This window comes from Lithobates pipiens, unplaced genomic scaffold, assembly GCF_037356315.1.
Source record: "Lithobates pipiens isolate NorthernLeopardFrog02 unplaced genomic scaffold, aLitPip1_a1.2 Scaffold_27, whole genome shotgun sequence".
NCBI lineage: Eukaryota > Metazoa > Chordata > Amphibia > Anura > Ranidae > Lithobates > Lithobates pipiens.
In genome coordinates, this window is record NW_027507788.1 from 87,429,069 (window position 1) to 87,441,582 (window position 12,514).

General features: G+C 46.4%; 1 protein-coding gene across 2 annotated transcripts in view; it reads left to right on the top strand.

Annotated features, from left to right (window-relative positions):
• Positions 1-12,514, top strand: part of LOC143933965 (interferon regulatory factor 3-like) — a 77,738-nt gene that overhangs the window by 16,714 nt on the left and 48,510 nt on the right. For both annotated transcript variants that reach the window (XM_077457178.1, XM_077457179.1), the window contains exons 3-4: positions 9,738-9,918; positions 11,971-12,053. In XM_077457178.1, coding sequence (XP_077313304.1) covers positions 9,738-9,918; positions 11,971-12,053 — 264 coding nt within the window. The remainder of the gene's footprint in view (positions 1-9,737; positions 9,919-11,970; positions 12,054-12,514) is intronic.

Below are 12,514 nucleotides of genomic sequence, written 5' to 3' on the forward strand. Positions count from 1 at the left end.
ATTGGTGGAACGCCGCCTTCTCGCTCTGGTAGAGGGTGTTGCCTATAAGCAGGTGGGCTTTCACGTCCCTCGGCAGTTCGGTCCTGCACCAAAGAGCGGACTGCAACGGGACCGGGCACTGGTGTTGCTCTATCTGGGCCCACAATTTGGTGGGGAGGTTGCGAGCCCAATCAATCACCCTACTCAGATGAGAGGCGTTATAATACTGCTTAATGTCTGGTAACGCCACCCCTCCGTGTCGCTTAGGAAGGGACAGTTGGGAACGTGGTATCCGAGGCTGCCTCTGTGCCCAGACAAAGCGGGTAAACAGTGCCTGTACCTGTTTAAAATAAACAGAGGGAATTTTGATCGGTAGAGTCTGAAATAAATACAGATATTTTGGCAAGATGCACATTTTTAGTAAATTACATCTACCGAACCAGGAATGCGTCCCTTTGTGCCATGAGTCCAGAAGCAGCCGCGTTTTAGTAAGTAAGGGGGGGAAATTGCATGCGTATAGGTCTGCAAGGTCCGGAGGAATGTAAGTGCCTAGGTACGTCAGGGCGGTCGTCGTCCATTTGAATTGGAAACTGGATTGCAGAGCAGGGAGTAACCGTGGCGGTATCAGGATCCCCATGGCTTCCGATTTGGTGAAGTTGATCTTAAGGTTAGACAACCTCCCATAAACCTCAAACTCCTTGAGTAGGTTAGGTAAGGAAATGGCAGGGTTAGTTAAAGTGAAGAGCATATCGTCGGCATAGGCCGATAGTTTGTGTTGCACACCCCCCACGGCTACTCCCCGGATATCTGGGTTCAGTCTCACTGTAGCTAAAAAAGGTTCAAGAGTCAATGCGAACAGAAGAGGAGATAGCGGGCAACCCTGGCGTGTCCCATTAGTTACCGGGAAAGGAGTGGACAGCGTCCCATTAACCTTAACTTGCGCAGTCAGCCTGGAATACACCCCAGATATACGTGCTATCATCCGGTCCCCTAATCCCACGTGTCTAAGCACAGCAAACATAAATGGCCAGTTTACACGGTCAAAGGCCTTTTCGGCATCTGTGTTCAACAGTACACATGGTAGTCCCGCTTTTCTCACCACATGGATCAGATTAAGCACCTTCGTGGTACCATCTCTGGCCTCCCGGGAGGGAATAAATCCAACCTGATCCAAATGAATCAGTCGCTGGAGATGACCCGCCAGCCTGGTAGCTAGGATCTTGGTGTAAATTTTCAGATCTACATTGAGGAGGGAGATAGGTCGGTAGCTACCGCAGGCTGTCGGGTCCTTCCCTTCCTTATGGATCACCGAGATGTGAGCGGTCAAGGAATCTTTAGCGAACTCCCCCCCCTCCCCTATTGCATTAAATAGTGCCAACATGGGCTGCCCCAGCAGGTCTAGCAGGCGTTTATAATATTGCAACGTATACCCGTCCGGTCCCGGGGCCTTCCCTGGCTTCATCGTCCCTATAGCTTTATGAATTTCCGTCAAAGTAATGGGGGATTCTAGTTCCTCTCTCACCGTCGGGGATAAGGAGGGAATTTGGGACTTTGCTAAGTAGTCGGTCAGGGCGGTTGGGGGTGGGGGGCGCGTCGGCAGATTGTATAGGTCTGAATAGAAATTCCTGAACTCACTAGTTATATGCATGGGTAATTGGGCCTTTCGGCCCCCGGGCGCCACGACAAGGGGAACATATGTTTGAAGCTTACGTTCCCTAACCAGTCTTGCCAGTAGTTTCCCACATTTGTCGCCGAATTCGTAAGTCTTCCCGCGGCAAAATTGAATGGCAGCTTTAGCCCTATAACGAAGAAGATCTGTAATCTGTTTCCTGACTGCCAGCAGGTCATTCTCCGAGGATTGCGAGGGAGCATGTTTATGTCTGGCCTCTATGACGCGTAGCTGTTCCAAAAGCCGGTTCAGCTGTTCGGTGCGTTCCCGTTTTATCCGGGCACCGTGTTGTATGAGAACCCCCCGTACTACTGTCTTGTGGGCCTCCCACAGAACACCCGGAGGACAGTCTGGGAGGTCATTTTCCTGCAAATAACAACGCAGGGTCTTGGTGACATCATCCAGGACCTCCGGGGTCTGAAGGAGGCTCTCATTCAGTCGCCAAAACCTATGCGTCAGGGGGGAAACGTCAGACAGTCTATATGTAAGGACGATCGGCGCATGATCCGACCATGTCCTGTCTCCTATTGAAGTGCTTTCAACCGCGTGTAATTGGGAGTGGGGGATCAGAAAGTAATCAATTCTGGTATAAAGTTTGTGCATGGGGGAGTAAAATGTGTAATCTCGTTCTCCCGAATGCTGGAGCCTCCAGACATCTATAAGTTGTGAGTCATGCAGAGTCTTCGCGATGCGTTTAATCTGAGCTATCGGCATGGAGGTCCGGCCAGAGGACGTGTCTACCGAAGGGATCAGCGGGGTATTAAAATCCCCTCCTAGCAATAATTGCCCAACTTTAAATTCCTGTAGTTTTTCCATGGTCCCCTCTAGAAAAGTGTCTTGGAGTTCGTTAGGGGCGTATATGGCCGCCAGAGTCACCTGTGCCTGGCCAATAAACCCCTTCAGGAACACATATCTGCCTGAAGGATCTAACAGGGATCCCTGGCAACGCCACGGGAGTTTACTAGAGAGGAGTATGGAAACCCCTTTGGATTTAGCTAGTGGGTTGGTTGAATGATACGTCCATTGGTAGTGTCTATTGCGTAGATATGGCAGTGCATTTGGCTTAAAATGTGTCTCTTGTATAAAGGCAATATCAGCATGCAAGTTTTTCAGATCAGCTAGAAGCATGCGGCGCTTTTCAGGCGTGTTGAGGCCCTTCGCGTTTAGTGACAGCACCTTTACCCGTGGTAGCGACATATGTAAAGCTGGGGGGCCTCCGAATCAGAGAGAGGGGAGGGGGGGAGCGGACTGGGTAAGGAAAAAAAGGTGGGGGGGGGAACACTGGGCAGGGGAAGACGGGGACGGTAAAAAGGGAGGCAGGAAGGGTGCCGGAGGGGTCAGAGCGGGGCGGGGGGGGGAAGGGTGGGGAGTTGGACGTGGAAGGGAGGGATGGGTTGAGGGCCTGGAAAAGGGGGTGTAGCGATGGAAAGCAGAAAGAGAAAGAGGAAAGAGAAAGACAAGAAACCGACAACCGGTACTGTTATGGGGAAAGAGGGGTCAGAGGCGGGGAGAAATAGAGCGGACAGGAGGAGAGAAGGAGAACACAAAAAACTGTGAACACGGGAGTGGGCCTAATGCCCTTATCTCCCTATAACACAGGTAAGAGCATATAAACACCCAGGGGAAACTAGCCGTCACCCCTAGGACTATATGCCGGCCTATCGGTGGGGACGAGGCTGACAAGGAAACCGGTTAGCCAGCTCCACTGGCCCGCCTCCCACCTCTCGTAGGTCACAGATGCACCATACGTAACACCTCAAAACCATTAAACAAAAATCTAGAAGATAAATAATCAAACCACAAAATAGCATTCTGGGTAAATCAGAAAAGTGAATCAAGTAGCTATACTAATGAGCAGCAACCCAGGTAATATAGCGGACAGGTCACACCGTATCTGGGTAGGGCAACCAGAAGCCCCTCCCCGGGTACATACAACCATCCCCCGCCCCCCACCCAACCAGTGCCACCCATCGGGACGCCCAATCTGGACTGTCCACTCCCACTCAGCCCAAAATACAGTGCCAAAAATAACATAAAACAAAACTTAGAACAGGAGAACAGAAAGCAAGGGCATACCAGTAATAAAAAGGAAAAACATCCCACCTCCCCCCTCAGGGAGACCATAACGGGCATGATCCCCAGTCCTGCAGCAGATGCAAGGGCTTGCATACGCCCGAGCGCTCGAGCCACGAGTACCTACATGTGTAGAAAAATTCCTCGTTCGGAACTGTCCACCGGGCTATTAGGTCGAAGAGTCCCTTCGGTAGTGCCTGCCTGCAGGGCTTAAACGCCCCCTCTACATGTGAGAGAGGAACCGTTCGGTAATACAGTGGTGAGCCAGTCCACTCGGAAAAGGCGCACGGTAACAGCAGTGAAGGCTAGCAGGCAATCGTGCGTGACACGAAGGTAGTAAGCTGTGGCTCAGTCAACGATCCGCCGTCCTGAGGTGAGCCGCCACATGAGGCACAGACTCCCGGATATGTAGGTAATAGAGGGGATCCATGGATGGCACTAAGGCAAGGAGGGCAAGGCAGGATAGCAGCAAAGAGTCAGCAAGGGGAGGGGGGGAGGGGGGGGGCACCAACCGCCCAGGCCGCGTTGCTAGGTCAGTACATCGGCTCATCGCATAAGCCAGCGATGGCGGCGACAATTACAATGGCGGGGGGAGGGGGGACAGTGGGCAGGGGACCAAAAGAAAGAAAGGTTACCTCAGAGCTCGCGGGAGTCCGCTCCTGAAGGCGCCCTGGGTCTGCGGCGTTGCCGCTGCTGTCTGGGCTGCAAGTCACTCCTTCTTCCACGGTTCAGGTCCTGTCCCTGTGGATGGGGTAGAGACGCCAGCCAGTTCGGGATGGTTATAGGCTCCACATCCAGGAAGCCAAACAGAGCGGGTAGGGAGTCCATGTCACGGAGAGTGAAGACTCGTTGGTCCTTGCGAAACGTGACCGATAACGGGTAGCCCCATCGGTATGTAGCTCCACATCGCCTTGCCAGTTCTAGCAAGGGCTTCAGTAGGGCACGCCGCTGAAGGGTGGCACGGGATATATCCGGCAGGATCCTCACCTCAGCGCCATCAAATTCCAGAGTAGGGGCCTCCCAGGACTTCCGTAGGACTTCCTCCGTGGCCTGGTCAAATCAGCGGACCAGGCGGGGGGGTAAATCCACCCCTGGGATGCTGCGGAAAATCGCAGTGACGGTGTCCGCCAGGTCCTCCGATCCCGTCGCCTCAGGCAGCCCCCGCAACCGCAGATTGTTTCTGCGGCTGCGGTCTTCCATCTCCTCCAATCGCAACTGTTGAGTGAGGAGCATGTCCACGTGAGCGGCCTGTGAGGCCTCCATGGCCTCCACCCGTTGCTCCAATGCCGAAAGGGAATGTTCCCCGCCAGTAACCCTGTTTGCTAAGTCCTTCACTTCTCCCCGGACAAGCGCCATCTCCTTGCGGTGAGTCTCTGCCACCTTATCAATCAAGGCGGTTATGTCGGCTCTCGTGGGGAGAGCTTGTAATAGCAGGCGGAGGTCCGGTTCCACCGGTTGTGCCAGTCGGGGGGGTCTCCATGATGGCCAGGGCAGCACTATGGAACGTCTGGGGTGTTCCCAGGGGTGGGGCAGGTAGAGAAGCCTGAGAAGCCTCCGAATCCAGGTCTGGTGAGGAGCAGGTAGCCCGGTCAGCGTCCACGTGGGCTCGCTCTGGCGCCATATTGGGGCCCGGGGAGCGGTGCTGGGGAAGATGAAAAAGCCTCCCGATATCACCCGAATGCGATGCAGAAGTTGGTGGTCGGGTAGGTTTGCCGTTCCTGTGTGTGGTCTTTTTCTTAGAGGTGGGCATAGTGCGGTCTATCTGCACAGTTTGTCCGCCGAGGTGAGAGACGGCCGGGAGCTCAAGTAATGCACGTCTCTATCCGTCCATGTCCAGGCCACGCTGGCCTGGCGGTCTTTGCACAGTTTCTCTACAGCCTTCTAAATTTTGGAGTGGCCTGTCGGGTGAGGAGTTTGGGTGACGTCTGTCTTAGCCCTTGTACACACGGTTGGACATTCCGACAACAAAATCCATCAGATTTTGTCCGACGCATTTCGTCCGAAACTGGTGTTGCATACACACGGTCGGACAAAGTTGTCGGAGAATCCGATCATTCAGAACATGGTGACATTCGTTCGTTGCGTAATTTGACCTGAGCATGCGTGGCACTTTGTCCGATCGGAATTCTCTACAAATGATTGACAAAGTCCGGCAATTTTATCGCCCATCTCTAAAACTTTGTCGGTCGGATATTCCGATGGAAACAGTCCGATGTAGCCCCCACACGGTCGGATTATCCGACAACACGGTCCGATCGGACATTTTCCATCAGAATGTCCGACTGTGTGTACAAGGGCTTAAAGTTACACTACATGATATTGCAGTATTATATCCCAGAAGAAGAGATTATTCTGAAAAACCTTGAAACGCGTTGGATACCCCGTGGTTGAACAAACTTTGCAGTCAGAGCACAATGATTTTATGGTTTTGAAAGCCAGTGATTAGGAGTACCACTATGTCTAAACAAGTACTGGTTTTTATGTAACTATGTAAAATCACCTATGTACATTGTTTTTATGGTCTGTACATGTTTTGAATGATTTTGATATATTTTATGGAAAGAGAATTTTTCATTTTTTTTTTTACCTAAAGTGGATGTAAACTCAATTCATGAAATTTGAGCTGGGCACATGTATCTGCAGTGCTTTCTTATCTCTCTTCAATGCACTATGTCCCATAGCTTTCTCCTGCTCCTTTCTTCTGTTATGAGCCTGAAACCTCCTGACAAGTTCTCAGAGAACTGAGATAAAACCAGCCTGAGTTTTGTGTTGGAGAAAATATTGATTAGCAGAGTTCACTGCAGAGCTGAACAGGAAGAGAAAATCTCCTATTAAGATCTGCACTTTCTAAAGAATATCTAAAGCTGAAGACAGCATATTTACATGTAAAACGTATGTAGGGAGATTTGTTTCATCTCTGTGTATCATCTGAATCTGTTCACTTCAAGGGTATATGTGAAGGTTTACATCCACTTTAACCACTTCAGCCCTAGAAGAATTTATCCTCTATCTGACCAGAGCACTTTTTGCGATACGGCACTGCTTCACTTTAACTGACAATTGCGCTGTCGTGCAATGTTGCACCCAAACAAAATTTACTTCCTTTTTTTCCCACAAATAGAGCTTTCTTCTGGTGGTATTTAATCACCTCAGTTTTTATTTGTTGCACAATAAACAAAAAAAGAGCGACAATTTTGAAAAAAAAGCAATATTTTTTACTTTTTGCTATAATAAACACCCCCAAAAAATATATAGAAAACCAAATTTCTTTCTCAATTTAGGCAGATATGTATTCTTCTACGTATTTTTGTTTAAAATAAAAAAAATCGCAATAAGCATATATTGATTGGTTTGCGCGAAAGTTATAGTGTCTACAAAATAGGTGATAGATTTATGGCATTTTTTTTTTATTTTTTTTTATTAGTAATGGCAGCAATCTGCGATTTTTATTGTGACTACGACATTATGGAGGACGCATCAGACACTTTTGACACTATTTTGGGACCATTGTCATTTATATAGCAATCAGTGCTCTAAAAATGCACTGATTACTGTATAAATGACACTGGCAGGGAAGAGGTTAAACACTAGGGGGCGATCAAGGGGTTAAGTGTGTCTTAGGGAGTGATTCTAACTGTAGGGGGGGTGGTCTACCACTGACATGACAGGGAGCAGTAGATCTCTGTCATGTCACTAGGCAGAACAGGGAAATACCTTGTTTACAAGGCATCTCCCCGTTTTGCCACTAGGTTACACGATCGCGGGCACACCGGAGGACATCGATTCTACGGGACCCGCGGGCACAGTCATGAAGTACACAGTGGGCACGCGTCCACAATGCCGTGTGTTAAAAGGGACGTACAGATACACCCATTTGCACAACCATGCCATTGTGCCGACATATATCGTTGTGTACTGGTCGGCAAGCAGTTAAGAAAATATCAATATTCGTATTTAACTTCTCAGTACTTCTATGGTTGCCTTAAAAATACCATCTCAGAGGTTTAAATTTGCACATTACATACAACATAGGGATGATGGCAACAACAGCCTCATTCACAAAGGCATATTTTTCTTTTTACCAGGCAATATGCCTCCTCGCTGCCTACGTTAACTGCACATTAACACACCGCAGAGGAGCGCTATTTACTTGAACGGGTCCTGTTCAACGACATAATAATTGCTGGCATTGCTGCAAAGCATAGCTTTGAGGCCATGGCATTTTAGTGAAAATATAATTTGATATTTTCGGGAGGGGAGGTTGGGTCCTGTCATGTAGGCTTTATGGGGCCCCATGATTTCTAACAGCATCCCTGCATACATGGCTCGGATTGTGGCTGATTGCTGCTGAATCAGCCAAAATAAGAGTTGTGGTTGGCCTTGTTAGGACCACCCAGCTCCACAAACCTTAGTTAAAGAAATTGAAGGAGCCAGGTGCAAAAATTGTCAAACAATAACTGCATCCAATCAAGTACAGTCACTTTTGGGGTATTCCGACAGCTGTGGATAATGGTTGTTTAAGCACACTAGCCAGGAGAGGAGATTTCTCTATTCAGGATGTTGAGTTGACCAGAGCAGAAAACTATGACTCAATTCACCTTTGCTAATAGAGGCTGCTCACAGAAGAAGTTTGATAAGATTTGGGGATCATGGCTTGCCTCTCCTCGTTTCGGCCCTTCATGGTCAGTAGGCTCGGGGACTGTGCTATCACTACTGCTCTGTACATTACAGATGCTTCATTTTATGTTATATGGTTTAAACACAACTGTCATAGTACTTTGTATACCACCATCAATGAAAGACAAAGAAGGTATTTCTTAGTATTTTGTATGTATTTCAACTGTAAAGTTAAAGGGTAACTCCACTTTTGTGGGGAAATAAAATAGCAAATAAAGAAAACATAATATAGCGTATACAATTGCGACACAAGTCATATTGTAGTTGAATGTTTGTCAGAAACCATTAAATCAGGCCAAGACAGAAGTACAGTTAAATCACACTTGTTTAATAATAAAAGTAAAAAGAACAAAACGTAGTCAAAACATAGCCAAAGTTCAGTATGGAACGGATAGTCAGCCAAGCCAGAAATCTGGGATCAATGTAGTGGAACAGTAAGCAGGATCTGGAACCAGAAGGGATGTCAGCAAAGCAAGTCTTGAACAGGATCGCAGTAGATAGTTTCTGTGATGTTGATCAAGGAGAAGGCAGAGATCCTCTGGACTGGATGTCTTAAGTAGGCAGGACTGATGAGCAGGATATCATCAACAGCTGAGTAACTGTGGAGAGAAATGGGAGCTGGCAATTAGCTGACAGCTGAGCGGCCAGCTCAGACAAGGAAGGGCTGAGCCCAGCCATGACAATGTTATTAAAAATTACCTTTTCTTTTCAATCTGCAGCCACTGTCGTTTTCTGAGAATGCATTGCAATGTGGCTACCTGGAGGTGTTCTAAACACAGAATGTGTACTGACCACTCCCCAGAAACATAATTTCCTGCTTGTGTGATTTTTCCCAGAAGTCTAAGATACACGTCAGATTTCAGCCATCCCCTACAACAAAAAATTCATTTTTGGTGAGATACTCCCAGTAGGAAAACATCTAGGCCCAGCAGATTTCCTCATTAGTACTGTGCCGGTGCACACCTGATAGATAATTATGAAACCACTCCCATTAGACCCACCCACTCTCCACAGAGGCAGAGAGGAACATACAGGGATTTCTTAAGAATAACAAAAAGGTAAGAATCTGCGACAAAGGTTGATATAATCCTTGAAATGTACATAGATCACCCAGAATGGAATGTTTTTTTCTCAACAAAAGTGGAGCTACGCTTTAACTGTTTGTCTGTGGTTTCCCTTTAACCTTCCTTTTTAGAAGCCTTAAAGTATTCTCCCATTTTACCTTTTATAGCAAGGGTTAAAAACTGCAATATGGTATATTATATCGCAAGCACAAAACAAAATAAAAAAAAGTTATTTTTATTATGCATAACATACCTTTATTTAATGACATTTGTAGGACTGGGCTATTGATAGCGGCTGCTATGATCCACAAAGACATAAACCAGACCGAGCAAGATGGAAGAGAAATTTTCGTTCAGCACTGAATCAGAAAGACAGCATCCGTATGGTGGCCGACTACAGCTCGGACTTCACTGCTCCTCGCAAAGTGTTCGAGATCACAAGAAGCAACACGGAGAGTAAGAACACATCACGGGTCTTATGGGGTTTTTTTTTTTTATAGACAAAGCTACTTAAACAATAACTCTAATATTCAGACCTTTTAGCTAAAATAGCATACCACATTGTTTTTAGAAAAACGAGAAAATATATATATTTTTTTAAATTACTATTATGGGATGCCCACTATGCTTCTAATAATTAAGAGCAAAAGTATATGCTTAAAACCTTGATTCTACTCTGAAGTACTCCAGTTCTACATGTTTGCTACTTAAAGCAGAGCTCCACCCCTGCTCCTTTTTCAGTAATGGCACTTTTGGGGAGAGTTGGGGGGGGGGGGCGCGGATACCCGATTTTGTATCCACTTCCACTCCTTTTGCCCCCCTCCGTGCAGTTTTCTGGGAGACTTGACAGGTCCCAGAAGACTTTCATTCACAATCCGCAGCGTGCCTCGCGCAGAGGGAAACCGGCTGTGAAGCAGCAAACTGTCACAGCCAGGTGCCCACAGTTAAGATGTCAAAGGCAGAAGATGAGAGTAGAAAACGGCTGGGATAAACACATCGCTGGATCATGGGAGAGGTGAATGGCTGTTTATTAAATGTCAGCAGGTACAGTTTTTGTAGCTGGTGACTTTCAATTTTTTCACAGGAGACTGGAGCTCCTCTTAAAGGGTTGATTATGAAAGAATTTACATTTGCCCAGTAAACTTACATTTGTTTTTTGAGAATAGGGCTGTTCAAACGTAAATCATTGATTTTATCAGGAAAATACCACATTTTGCCACCTGATGGAGCCAAGTATCATAGGAATTTCTTATGATACCATCTAGTGGCCAGAAGCAGTATTTTTACAGTTCAGACGCCATAAAAAATTAAGAGTGTTATATGCAACAGGAATGTGGTGATGCCAGTTTCAGAAAAACCATGCTTTCCTGATTTGTGTTAGGCACAAATTGTGTTAGGCACTGAGTAGCAGGCAGACACTAAATCTTCAATGTTCCATGCGTTAATACACTGCATATTACATGTGTTATGGTGTTAATTCATTTTGCAATGCACATCTGTTGCAGCATGCCCCAAGGCACCATAGTGTATTGGCGGTGCACTGCATTAGATATATTGTAACACGTTTATTTTTTTGGGACATTTTGGCAGCACGTTATTTTTAGAGGGCTACTTACATGCAACTCACGTTACATGCAACAGAAATAGAAATGGGCCCTTAGGGGTTTGGGAATCCAAGAGCTGGTGATTTTCTTATCATCAGCTGTCTCATAGCTAGAAAGCCAAATCATACAGAGTTCTATTTAGAGATTTCAACAGCAATTTCATGCAGATCATCATTTCAGCCTGAACACTCCCATCACATATTCCTGGCCATCCTTTGGTGCATGCCTGGGAAGCCTGAATTAAATACTGCTTTATAATGTCATTTTTTAAAAGTACAATAATTCAAGAGAACCTGTACTGAAAGAAATATTGATGCTGCCTATGCTAACCTTAGTCTAAAAATGCTAGCTGCAGATTGTGAAGTAAAAGCTCCATTATATCGGTCAGTGGTGGAAGTTTTTGGATCAGAATGACAGCCAGAAAGAGGGCATTAGTGGCAACCTCTGCCTGCATGCTGGTGGATGGGAATTCTCAGTGATGCCTACTGCAACCAGCAAGTCTTAAGGTGGCCATACACTGACAGATTTTCTTTTATTCAGCCGGGGCTGAATAAACAAAATCAAACAGATTCCTTCATCCATGCTATACAGCATGAATGGACGGATCCCCATGCTGGGTTATTGTATTCTGAGGGCCTCTGCAGTTGGCTGTCAAAATACCCTGCTGTTTGGCTGACAATTTCCTTTGCTCTTCTAAGGATGTCACACAGGAGGTGAGTGACAGGACCACCCATTATGATTTTCCATGTAGAACTGTGTATGGCTGGTTTTAATCTGTATTAGTGAGATTTCCTACCCTGTGAACCTGATAGCTATGGATGCCACCTACCACTTAAAGAACATACCTGCTCAGTTTGTGTTCTCTTTATGTCCAATTTACTTTTTACTTTTCCACCACTTACAGTTGAGCAGTATGCTGCAATTGGTGGCCAGACAGCTTTTCAACAGTTGGGTTCCAGTAGCCATCAGGTTGGTGATACAGCGGAGGTGAGTTTTTCTACATTGATTACCCTGAGCTAAATTCTGAAGTCTATAATCAGTAATGGACATCAAAGGGCCCCTGGCCTTAGATCTAATCATTAGATTAGATTAGATGGATGCATAGCTCTCAAGTGTCCCTGATTTCGAGGAACTGTTCCTCATTTGATACCGTCCCTCTGTCCCTCCTTATTTGTCCTTAATTTTGGTCTGATCTATGTAGCTGTATATAAAATGCACTATTTATCAAAAAGTGTTTCCCAGTGCTAAACCTTTTATCTAATTTATAATTTGCTGCATTTGTATATTTCAAAAGCCAATATAAATTAATAGTAGACTAATACAGTTGTGCTCATAAGTTTGCATACCCTGGCCGAATGTATGATTTCTTGGCCATTCTTCAAAGAATATAAATGATAACACAAAAACTTTTCTTTCACTCATGGTTAGTGTTTGGCTGAAGCCATTTA